At 39.8% G+C, this 12,499-nt stretch overlaps 1 protein-coding gene across 5 annotated transcripts in view; it reads left to right on the forward strand.

Moving 5' to 3' along the window:
• Positions 1-2,966, forward strand: part of LOC109419299 (uncharacterized) — a 65,196-nt gene extending 62,230 nt beyond the window's left edge. For 2 of the 5 annotated variants that reach the window (XM_062846014.1, XM_062846015.1), the window contains 2 exons: positions 278-433; positions 1,557-2,966. In XM_062846014.1, coding sequence (XP_062701998.1) covers positions 278-433; positions 1,557-1,652 — 252 coding nt within the window. In that variant the 3' untranslated portion in view covers positions 1,653-2,966. Of the gene's footprint in view, positions 1-277; positions 434-768; positions 890-1,556 lie in introns of all 5 variants that reach the window. The other 3 variants (XR_009996333.1, XR_009996332.1, XM_029852135.2) reach the window with 3 other exon arrangements.
• Positions 2,967-12,499: the final 9,533 nt, after the last annotated feature.

Genomic DNA, 12,499 nt, shown 5'->3' on the forward strand with positions numbered 1-12,499 from the left:
CTTGCAGGTTTTTTTTTGTTCGGTAATACACAAAATCCTTCAAAACACCACGAGTAGACTTTTCTATGAAGGAGCCGACAACAAAGATTAAAAATAAAAGTTTAGTTTAAGTATTTGGTGCTTCCATGTTGGCTCCATGAGTTATGGAATGGCATTTAATAACCTTATTGCTCCACGTGATGGCCACTGGTGGACCCAACATGATAGCACTGATTCCCAACTGTTTAAAGAGACGCACACTAAATCAAGCGTTCAATACTTTTCTATCTGTTTTTAGATTGTCAACCAAAAGTTGGACATCAAAGCCGAGAGCAAGGTGGGCTCGCTGGAGAACATCAAACATAAACCGGGCGGAGGCGATAAGAAAATTTTCGATGACAAGGACTATTTAAAGCAAATTGACCACCCGGTGGGCCTAACGCCACCATCACAGGTAAAATCAGGATCCAGAGAGTTCCTTCTTTATTGAAAATGTCCTCGTCAAGCAAGCAGCAATAAATTGCCTTTATATCTTGTCCCATTGTTGGTTGCAAGTCTTGCTTCCTAGAGCTATGTAATGCGTTTCTACAATGCATCGTTCTTCCAGATTTATAAATTCCTCTCAAAATTAAAATCTAGCTAGCAAAAGCAATATTAATGCCTACTAAAATTGGTCTGTTGGTGATTGGTAAAATAAATGTAGATTTGCGCTTTAATGCCTTTCTATGTCGTATCTTCGTTGTTAATAAAATTCGATAATTCTTGCTTCCATTTGATTTTATTTCATAGGATTATTTGTACAAGTTCTATTGATTATACAACAAATCCGAACCATGTATAGCCAGGTAGAAGAAAGTTCAACAAATAGTCCCTAAAATACGTAATGATTTAAGGTTTTTACTGTGCAATTGTAAGTTTCAATTGGATTTTACTTTGAACAATGTGTGAGTTGTAATTATAATTTGTGTTTTGTATTTTTTTCAAATGAGTTTGACTTCATTTTACATAAAAAAAACGGCGTAAAGCGTCATTTCCTATTAGGCCGCAACAAATCTCATTTTCTTCTTTTGTCACTTTGGTCATTGACTCGTCAAGGGGGGTATGATAAATAATAAATGTATTTGATGAAAAATTACCCAAACAATTAGGCAAAATCCTCAAACTCATCGGATTTGTTAAGAAATTTTCTCGACTACTCTAATTTCACTTTAAAAATTTTAAATTTCCTGAATAATTTATTTGTATCCCCTCTCAAAATGTCGACAAAAATTTTCCGAGGGGGGGGGGGGGTGACATTAGAGAAAATCGAAATTTGTGTCAGCCTTATGGACAAATACTTTCAAATCACCGCTGTATAGAACACAGATACATATGTAAAAACTATAAATGGACTCTCGTGGACGGCAACCCTATTATCAGGATGAAAACATATTTTGAGTGACATGTAAGAGTTTCACTGAAGGTATAAAAACCGCGCTATCGATAATAAAGAAGTTCTGATTAATGGGATTGTGTCTAGAGGGTCACATAAATTAACCTAATCCGCACGTTCACATAACTTTTCTAACATTCCACAGAGTCCAACACCGGACGATGACAGCGATTATGGGAACATCGCATCAGCAGCAGTTGCACAGCTTAACACTTCAATCACTGCTACCAAAGTAGAATAAATCGAACTGCAGTCACGATTTGCTTTGGATAAACTTTGCGATTTACACATTTACTCACAGATTTGTTTTTTTATGATTCCACTAATCGCGATTAGCTAGAAGTAGCTTATTTTAGTTAGAGCGTGTAATTTTTTGTAGGTATTTAACTTTTGTACTAACATACACAATAAGCTAGTAACTCACGCCTGATATTTAAAAAGTACGTACAAAATATAAGCAAATCATATAGAACGAGTATCTTACCCAGAGCCATTATTTATCACACTCTAAATATACAGTTACACTTCTTGAGCACTTCTTCGCAATAATTTTCGATTTTCTTGAATAAAAAGTTAATATTTAGCTAATTTTTGTTTCTATACAAACACTTAGTGAAGAAAATTTTTTATACCGTTTCCTATTGGTCATTTGCTAAGATCACTGCTACATTTACGACATTCATATTGAATAATGTTTTTCATATGTTATTTGTTGAGTTTTATTTTACTGTAAAATATCCCTGTTAACTAGAAAAAATGTTAATTGTTTTCGTTTACGATTGTCAGACTTTTTATTTCATCCTTATTTCTTCTTTATTTCGTTTTAGTCGCCGGTTCCTGATTTTGATAAAAATTCGTACTATTAAATAAGAATGACCCTTACAGATCCTGCGATAAGAGCAAATCAATGATGCCAACAACTGAAAGCATAATTTATATATCAAATAAATACAATGTAGTTCAAACTCGGCTCTGTTAATTAGTTCATAAGTTTACGTTGTATTATAATTGGACCATTTTTAGAAAAGACATTGGCTGTAGCTGCTTCGCACCGAACGATACTGCAGTACTATCTTTGAATCAATGTAGCGATATCGAAGAAAAAACGCTGTTAAAAATATAACACCTGTTTTATTTATTTTTTCGGTTATTAAAATTATTTCCAAATTATACCATCTTGGGTAGAGTACCTTCTAGTCAAATATTGATTTTTGATGCAAGTTTAGAGCAGAAATCAAGCACATTTGTTTAACATTATCCTTTCAACTGGAACATTGTATTTTATAAATATAATTCAATTGAAAGCAAATTTGTCATCACTACACTGTTTTCGAATAATTCAAAATATTTAAAAGTAAATAAAATACCATTGATTGATCAATCTATTTGGCCCAAATGGAAAACTAGTATCAAGGTTACAAACATAACTCACTTCTTTCAACAAATGTTACTACCAACTGAGCTACCACCATTGAGCATAAAATTGAAAAAAAAGAATGGATGTACCATTTATTTAGTCGTAAAGAATGAGCGAGAAATATAATATTAAAAAATATTTTGTATTTGTTTCTTCTTTATCGTATTATTTTGAAGCTTACTAGATGAAAAGTTAAAACTTTTGTATGAGCTAACTCTTTTTTTTTTGTACACTTTAGTAGAATTGAAAACATCAGATAATTGAACATGAATCCAGTTCCCCTTGAAAAAAGTTTTAAATTGTTATAACATTGGTCAACTTGTTATGTAATAATGAGTGGGCCAAGCCGGAGCTAAACATAAGTTCAGAATTTACACACTGCAACAGTTCCTAAAGAAGATATGCCTGATAATAATACCAAAGAAGCGTATTAGAACACCATCTTCAGTGGTCTTAGGCGATGTCCCTTTAGTTTTCCTGGGAGTTTAGGGTTGCCAAGTCTTTTAAATCGCGTGCAGCCAACGCGTTCATGACCGTACATGTTGACCTTCACCTGATTCTCTGTCGAATATAGTATTCGCAATGCCTTCTAGCATGGTTACGTTGTCCATAAAGACTCTACTCGCGGCTGCAATGCTTCTTTTTCCTTCACGAAAAACATTATTGTCACATGTCACAAGTGTGCCAAGATACATATTATGTTTCCAGTTCAAAACCGAATTAGCGACATTTTTTCTTTTACTTCCGCTGCTTTTGCCTTGCGTTAAACACAATGTCGGAAGTGGGGCGCTGTATTGTACACCTGGTACTCTATACAGCGCCCCACTTCCGACATAGTGTTTAACGCAAGGCAAAAGCAGCGGAAGTAAAAGAAAAAATGTCACTAATTCGGTTTTGAACTGGAAACATAATACATAACCACTTCCCAACATCTTCAACATCCAATGTATACCCTTTTCACGTCCAAGTCGTTCCACCTGGTTCGTCCATCGTGCTCTCTACCCTTCACGCCTTCGTATGTTAACCAGATTAGTAACGAACGCCTGATTTGCAGGGTTATTGTCCGAAACTCTCTCAACAGGCCTTGTTCAACGTTTCAGTTTTATCCGGATTCACGATGCTGGGTTCGCCGTAGAGTTCAGCGTGCTCGTGGTTCATCCGTCGACGCCACACAGTTCTCCCGCACGCCACCAAAGATCGTCTTTATAACTCGTCGCTTGAACACTTCGCGCGCTTGCATATCCTACTCAAGCATTGCCCAAGGCTGATGTCCGTGGAGAACCTTCTTCTTCTTCTTCTTTTTCTTCTTCTTCTTATTCTTTCTCTTGTCCTTTGATCCCAACAGAGATTAATTCTTAAGGGTTTTGGTCACCGTTGAGCTGTAGTGTGCTGCAATCACCGAGCAAAATCAACAATCCCTTAATATACAACAGAGATAAAGCCTGCTTGTCAGGAGCGAAGGTAAATGAACTATTCTTCCACTTCAAAAGTACCCCCGTCTATAACAACATTGGTGAATCTTTTTAGACCGCAGCCTTTTCTGGAGCCCATAGTCCACTGATGATGCGCCTCCGTATTTCACGGCTCACATTGATGTCAGCCATCAGTAAGAATCCGAGGTAGACGAATTGCTCCGCCACCATGAAGGTATCCCCGTCTATCGTCCCATTACCTACATGGATTCGGTCGAGTTCGGTTCCACCTGCCAGCATGTACTTTGTTTTTGACGCATTCACCAACAGTTTGCAGCTTCGCGTTTTAGGTGGGTTTTCAGCTCTGCCACCGTTCAAAATGTTCTGGCTATAATGTCCATGTCGTCCGTAAAGCACATAGCACCGAATCTTGTGAAAATCGTACCTCGGCTGTTGAGCCCGGCTCATCGCATTACACTTTCCAGAGTGATGTTTAAGAGTAGGCAGAGTCCGTCACCTTATCGCAGCCCCCGGTGAGACTCGAATGAACTGGAACCCGAAACCTTACGCAGTTATGCACACCGTCCATCGTTGCATTAATCAGCTTCCCAGGGAAGCCGTTTTCGTCCATGATTCTCCATAAATCTGTGCGGTCTATACTGTCGTATGCCGCTTTGAAGTCGATGGACAGGTGATACGTTGCAAACTGATATTCACGGTATTTCTTGAGGATTTGCCGTACGGTGAAGATCTAGTCCGTTATCGACCGACCGTCGGTGAAGGCTAATTGATAACTTCCCACGTATTTAATACTTTTAGAAGACAGACGGCGGTAGATGATCTGGGATAGCACTTTGTAGGCAGCATTTAAAATGGTGATCGTTCTGAAGTTTTCACATCCCAAATGGTCGCCTTTCTTGTAAATGGAGCAGATTACCCTTTCCTTCCACTCATCCGGTAGCTGTTCGGTTTCCCAGATCCTGGCTACTAACCGGTAGCAAACATTTCTAGGCCCATCTTGATGAGTTCAGCTGCGATACCATCCTTACCAGCTGCTTTGTTGGTTTGAGCTGATGGATGGCATCCTTAACTTCCCTCAGCGTGAGAGTTGGCTTTTTTTCTGTCCTCTGCTGCATTGGCGTAGTTGTTCTCTCCGTCGTCGTGTTCTCCCGTGCCTACGTCCTCCACGCCATTCAAGTGCTCGTCGAAGTGCTGCTCCCACCCTTTGATCACCTTACGTCCGTCTGTCGAGAGGCTTCCATTCTTATCGCTGCATATTTCTGCTCGCGGCGCGAATCAGATGCGGGATGTGTTGAGCTTCTCGTAGAATTTCCGTATTTCGTGGGAACGGCACAGCAGTTCTATTTCCTCGCTCCATTTCATCCAGGCTGCGCTGTTTCCCCCGAAAGAGGTGGATCTGCTGCTTTCGCTTCTGTTCGCAACGTTCCACGTTCTTCCGGGTTCCTTACTGCAGCATTACCGTCCGTGCTGCGTTGTTCTCCTCCAAAATCGCTCTGCACTCCTCGTCGAATCGTTCGTCGACTCCTTTCCATGTACTTGATGGTGCTCTCGGTTGCGTCGTTGATTGCTTCTTTTTGATGTTCTCCAGCATTCCTCGAGAGGGGCACGCTGCCTCGAGGTTCTATGTGTATGATGATATGATGAGGTGATATCCAATTGCGTCAGTCGTTCAAGGTTGTACCGTGGTGGTCGCTGGTACCGTACATTATTGACGACGGAAAGTGTGGGCGCAGTTTTACCACCACCTGTGGTTAGAGTCGATGTGAGCGCCACGATAGGTCCTGACGAGGTGCCATCCATCAATCAGAACGTGATCGATTTGCGATACCGTCTGCTATGGGAACGATAAGCGAGGCTGTGTTGGAAAAAGTTGTTACGTATGACCATGTTTTTTGGAGATGGTAAAATCGATGAGTTATAGGCCGTTTTCGTTCTTCAGTTGCTGGTGGGCACTGAACTATCCAATTATTGGTCTGAATTTCTCCTGATATCATCTGAGCGTTTAGGTCTCCTAACGTCCATGACGTCAAGGCTTGGACTGTGGTCGTACTCGCATTCGAGTTGAGCCTAGAATGCGTCCTTATCATCAATCGTGCTTCCGGACTGTGGGCCGAGCACGTTGATTATTTTGAAGATCGGCCTTTGATCGTCAACCTGCATAGTCTTTCGTCGATCTGCCACCTCTGCATATCGCCCATCACGATGGGCTGTTCTCAACTTGTGTGTGTTGTCGCAGCTCTGGTAGATTTTGTGATTACTTCTAAACATCCGTAATATTGATCTTGTCCAACACACCACCTGCAGCGCAACGATTCCGAACTCGCGGACCTTTAGTATATCGGCGAGTAAACGACCCAAATAAAATTTTGATGACTCATTAAGGACAAACGTCTTGACATCCCGCTTCAACAGTGCATCAAAACTTCAAACGCACAAATCTCAAGAAACAAGCGTTACACAACAAAGCAGTTTATTATTCTGTTCTTGCTCACTTGTGATAAGCTTAAAATAAGAAGATCAGGTGCCCTGGTTTTGTTTACGAAGAGATTTGTGCCCTCGAAATCGTTAGTAGGTGCCAAAGTCGGCCATTGTGGCGGCCATGTTGGGATTCTAACAAGTCTGTCCTTAATCTTGTAGAGGGTTTAAAGGTCTTTATAAAACATTATACCATTTATTTTGGTTTTTTGATTGTTCTAAGAACCTCTTCTAGTCTATTTGACTGAAAATTGTTACTTGGGGAGTGCTCCCGATAAAGTCAGTAGATAGGCAGTTCCATGTGCAGAGTTGACAGTTGACGTTTAGGTGTTTTGTGGTATTTCGGCTGGCTTGCAATAACTCACTAACCCAAAGTACTGAGCTTATCTTTCTGGAAACTACGAGTTCTACGGGGCAAATTTGGTTCATACAAATAGTTAAACAACAAAATTATTGGCTACTGGCAATGGGATGAAATGGGATTTTTAAGGTGAAGATATAAGCCATACTTAGAATTTCCAAGACCACAAATGTGAAGAACCAAATAAAACTTGGTGCTGAAAGGTTGTTCGATTGGTCACCATCAGCGGGTAGCCTTAAACGGGTAGCCTCAAACGGAATATTTTGAAATGTTTGCTCCTGAATGGTGGTTTAATTGAGGTTTTTACTGAAACAGTAGCCAATCTCTGATTGTCTAGTAACACTATTCGCAGAGGTCTGACCAAAGTTCATTCGAATATCGTTTACTTATCTGATGTTTTCGTGCACTATGTTACAAGACTTGCGATGACAAAAGTCCCTGAAAGTGGCAGAGCCCTTGACAAGCTGATCAGATATTCAGTTTTCTGTTTTATCACGTAAGTGTTACAATCAACATTCTATTCACATTACTAAAAAATATTACATATTGCAGAGAGTAGAGCGTAGCCATCTGCCAGCATAGTATGAAGCACAACCACGTAGCATATAGAGCGTGAAACTCGCACATCATGTTCTTTCCTACTACAATGCATATATTCTCTCGTTCGACAAAGCGTACGTTTCGGAAAATGGCTGCCAGCATGTCCGGCGTGGAGCTGGCCCGAGAGTTGCAACCCATTGCGGGGCCCATGTCACTGAGCACATCCAGACGGCCATCATCTTTGACAACATCTATCTCACTTCCTGCCGAATGTATTGTGCTATCGCTTGCCCCAGGACCGACAGAACCACCACCGGAACCAAAGCTACGACGAGTGGAGTCAACGCGGAGTTTTCTGAAGAAAGATGGACGAGCATTTCACCCGAAGCCATTTCGAGTATATTGAGCGTGATTGGTGGATGAAGGTGATTGTAAACTGGTTGAGGATGTCAAATTATATTGGCGTCCAATGTGCAGAACCTTCTGGTAGTCGCGCGGACAGTCAACTCCGCTAGCACCACACTGATTTTTTTTATCTTGTTGTACAAAATAGGACAGCGTGACTACTAAAGAGTTTAGGAAAGAAAAAAGGAATGTTGATTTGCCAATCAACATTTTTCATGAGCAGTTTTTGTATACATAAGGCTTTCATTTGTACAGGCCATCTTGAAAAGACATACAGTTGGGTCTTCATTGACATAGGTTCCCAAAATCTGGGTTGTGACCACCCAGAGGGGACGCCAATGGGTCTCCGGTTGGTCGTGGAATCCAAATCTAAAATTGAATGTTTAGTGGTTTCAAATATAAAAAATCGGCCTTATTTTGCAATTGGGTTGTGAAAACTTGTTTCTCTGCAGAGAGCTCAGTTTTGCCAACATTTTTTTATGGTAATAGACACTTTTTTGAAAATTTTGCAAATATTGCATCTTTTGCACCGTATTCGACCCCCTGCAGAAATTTTTTGTCCCACCACAATATGTTTCCACCAGTTTTAGCATACATTGGTTCGTTTCGAATGATTGAACATTTGCACGGTAATCTAAAGAGCAAAGCAAGATGCAATAAGTTGAAACATCAATTTAAAGTCAATAAAATGTTTAAATAAGTAGTAAACCAGATGTCCAGAGATCCATGAGATATGGCGGGCTAGGTATGTAGAGTGCGATGAGAGGAATACGATTGGCGAACTTTATCTTTGACGTAGAGCCATCTTTAACATATGGACTGGACAGAACACTGAAAGAATTTCTAATATAGGTTCGTCTGCGGATTCGTTTTTTAACCTAACTTATACTTGAATCGAACTTGACAGTTTTCTCATGAGTTGTTATGTATTTTCCCGAGAATTTCCCCGTGTATTTCAAACTTTAATCAAACTGGAGCCTCAATATTGCAATAACGGTTAAGCACGATGTAATGATACTTATGTACCTCGTCACCCACTTCATGCAACTACATTAGTGGTCTAATAATACTTAGCGCGCTCGGCATAGTTCCATCATGCCGCTCAAAGTGTTGCCACAAATAATTCTTAGTTTGCAAAACCCGGTTAACTGGCTGGTGGGGCATGGGAGCCTAAGCTTCAACTGTTAATGCAATCAGAGACTACTCAGACTTAGACGTGGGCGATCCAATATATGAAGGGTTATCCAAAACGCTCTGGAGAATTCCCAAAGCGCATTCTTATAATGCTCGTAAGCCTAAGATGCCATTAACAGGAGGAAAATGACAAGATAATATAACATTATATGGTTTATGTAATGTAAAACAATACGGAAACATATTTTTATGCTGCGAATTAATGCTTAAAACACGGGGTGGCCATCTGGCCCCTTGTAGCCATCTTGCCCCATAATCCCCTCATAATTCCAAAAATAATCCAGTTTAACTTAGGCAAGAAACATGTCTATTTGAGGCTTTATTCAAATTCACAGTATATCCACGCATGGTTTTTGGAACATCAATACATCACAGTAATTTTCGCTTCTTAAACCACATAGGTTTCTATTAAAAAATCCCTGTGAATTGGAGAATATTAGAGAAAACAGGTATATTAAGCCATCTTCATTTTATTCTTCACACTTTTACCACTAGTAAAGCAATGCCGATTTCGTGAATTTCCCAAGAAATAGATTTGTTTTAAAGTTTTGTAAATTATTTTAACGCTGTTTACTGGATTGCTTATTAACAAACGACAATCGCACCATGCTATGGGGTGAGGGTTCGATTCCCGCTTCGACCGAAGAAACTTTTCTAGTATTAAGTTTCGTCCAGTCTGTACAGCACCTGGCTGAAGACGGTGTCCGTATCTTAAAAAAATCACTGATTGCTCCTGCGTGGGGATGTAATCACGACAAAATATACCGTAATATTGTTTGTTCAGCAATAAATGTGTCGCGTATTTTCAATTAACTACCGTTTTACCCCGCTGCACAATGGGAAAAAATAGACCTATTTTTCCCATTGTGCAGCGGGGTAAATTATACCTGTATAAAACGCGAATAAATTTAATATCTCTGCTCGGAGTGGATGAATTTGAATGAATTTTTGACACAAACTGTAGAAATCTCTATAGTTTAAGATAAGGAGGGTGTCATTCGCCGCACGATACTGGAAATCAGAGTATCGGACCCGTTTTACCCCATTCTCTCTCATTTTCACCTTTTTAGAAAAATTCTGGAGTGCAAAATAAACGATTTATTTAACTCGTGTTTATGTAAAATCTACCGTAGTATCGAATGGAGCTGGTTTGGCTCACCGCACAGCCCTAAAAATTGGAATATCTTCAAATTACCCCGACATCCCCTATTTCTTTGAAATTTCACATGCATCTTCGCTCGGAGTGGAACGCAATCGATTAGAGCAGGACAAACCCTATATCAAATGGCCGATACTATGGAAGTTTTTACATAAATACGAGTTAAATAAGTCATTTTTTTTGCACGCCAATCGGAAAAAAATGATGGTTTTCTCAAAAAAGTGTGTGTGAGTGAGAGTGGGGTAAAATGAGCTCAATACACTGATTTCCAGCATCATGCGGCGAATGACACCATCCTTATCTGAAACTATAGAGATTTTTACAGTTCGTTTCAAAAATTCATTCAAATCCGTCCACTCCGAGCAGAGATATTGAATTTATTCGCATTTTATACCTATTTTTTCCCAAGGGCCCATATAGCCGAGGCGGTAAACGCACGGGTATTCAGCATGACCATGCTGAGGGTGACGGGTTCGATTCCCGGTCGGTCCAGGATCTTTTCGTAAAGGAAATTTCCTTGACTTCCTTGGGCATAGAGTATCTTCGTGCCTGCCACACGATATACACATGCAAAATGGTCATTGGCAGAGGAAGCTCTCAGTTAATAACTGTGGAAGTGCTCATAGAACACTAAGCTGAGAAGCAGGCTTTGTCCCAATGAGGACGTTACGCCAAGAAGAGGAGGAGAGGAGAGGAGGAACCTATTTTTTCCCACTGTGCGCTGGTTCGGCACGTTTTAATACGACACTTTTTAATTCGTACCCCGCATATTCGACATATGTCGAATTAAAAGGTGTTCAAAAGTCACAGCGATGTACACTGTAAATGCAAAACAGTTTGATATTGCACTTATACTCACACCCGCAGCAGCTTCTCTTGCAGCCGCTAATTCCGGAAGATCTGAGTTGGTGCTATTCGACACCCAAAACCACATGGATACCAACCGGAATGAACTGAGGAAGGCAACAATCGTAGAAAGAACTAGCTTTTCAATCGCACTACCGCAATATCTGTTGAAATTATGGTTCATAACAAATCCGGAAATCAAAATAAAAACAAAAATAGAGTTGCCAAATTTTAATGAGCAAGGTGGTGTAGGGTGACCAGTTTGTCGAATTAGTTCGTTTACCCCGGTTTAACGACAACAATCGGTGTCGTATTAGCGGGGTAACACGGTAGTTCATTTATTTAGTTCAACCTCAAATTCACAATAACACTGAGTTAACGATTTGACACCGAGTTTGCGGTTGCCGCTGACCATCCTCGATGCTCATCAGGATCCACACATCTTTCTTGGCCGCTGCAATCAGCACTCTTCAATAATCATCTTCCATAATAAAAAAAGACATTAGTTGTGAACGTGCCAGACGAAGTCTAACATGTTGTGGAGTGAAATATCTTAGAGTTGAGAGATAATGAAGAGCGTTGTAGACCTTTCTGCACACAGAATTGTCTTGGGCACTCCAGGTCAAATGATGATCCATTGTTATGCCGAGATTTTCAACCGTTTTGGAGCGTCCGTAACAGACATACGTTTCGTTCGGATCATGGATTAGTAAAACATGATCCAATTTTTTTTTTAAGTGGAACTGCAGCCATTTAGTAAATCTTAGTTCCAAGGGAATCGTCAACATTCAAAGAGGTTTCTAGGCTCAATTGATATCCCACATTGGTTAACAAAGCTGTAAATGATTATAACTGTAAACAATACAAAATCTGGTATGACTTTGCTCTGCAAAGTTCTAGCTCATGGATAAAGTATTTTTTAGCTATTCACGTCCATACTTAGATAAAGGGTGATACGGTCAAAATTTGGTCACACAATTTTTTTCATAACTTTAGACTGCGTACACCAAAACAGCTGAGTTTTGGACCAGTAATGCTACATTATATGTAGCTTATACCATAAAATTTTCATCAAAATCGATTGAGAATTGGTTGATATATAGATAAAACCATCGAACTACCTTTTTAAAATTTTGTACAAAGGCGCTCCATAGAAAATTTTCGGAAATTTAAGGTCAGTAAAGCACAATTTTGATTATAGAACTACCAATACTGCTCCGATTTTTATCAAAATTTTACAGTATAATACTATTATGAA

This window comes from Aedes albopictus, chromosome 1 (assembly GCF_035046485.1).
Source record: "Aedes albopictus strain Foshan chromosome 1, AalbF5, whole genome shotgun sequence".
Lineage (NCBI taxonomy): Eukaryota > Metazoa > Arthropoda > Insecta > Diptera > Culicidae > Aedes > Aedes albopictus.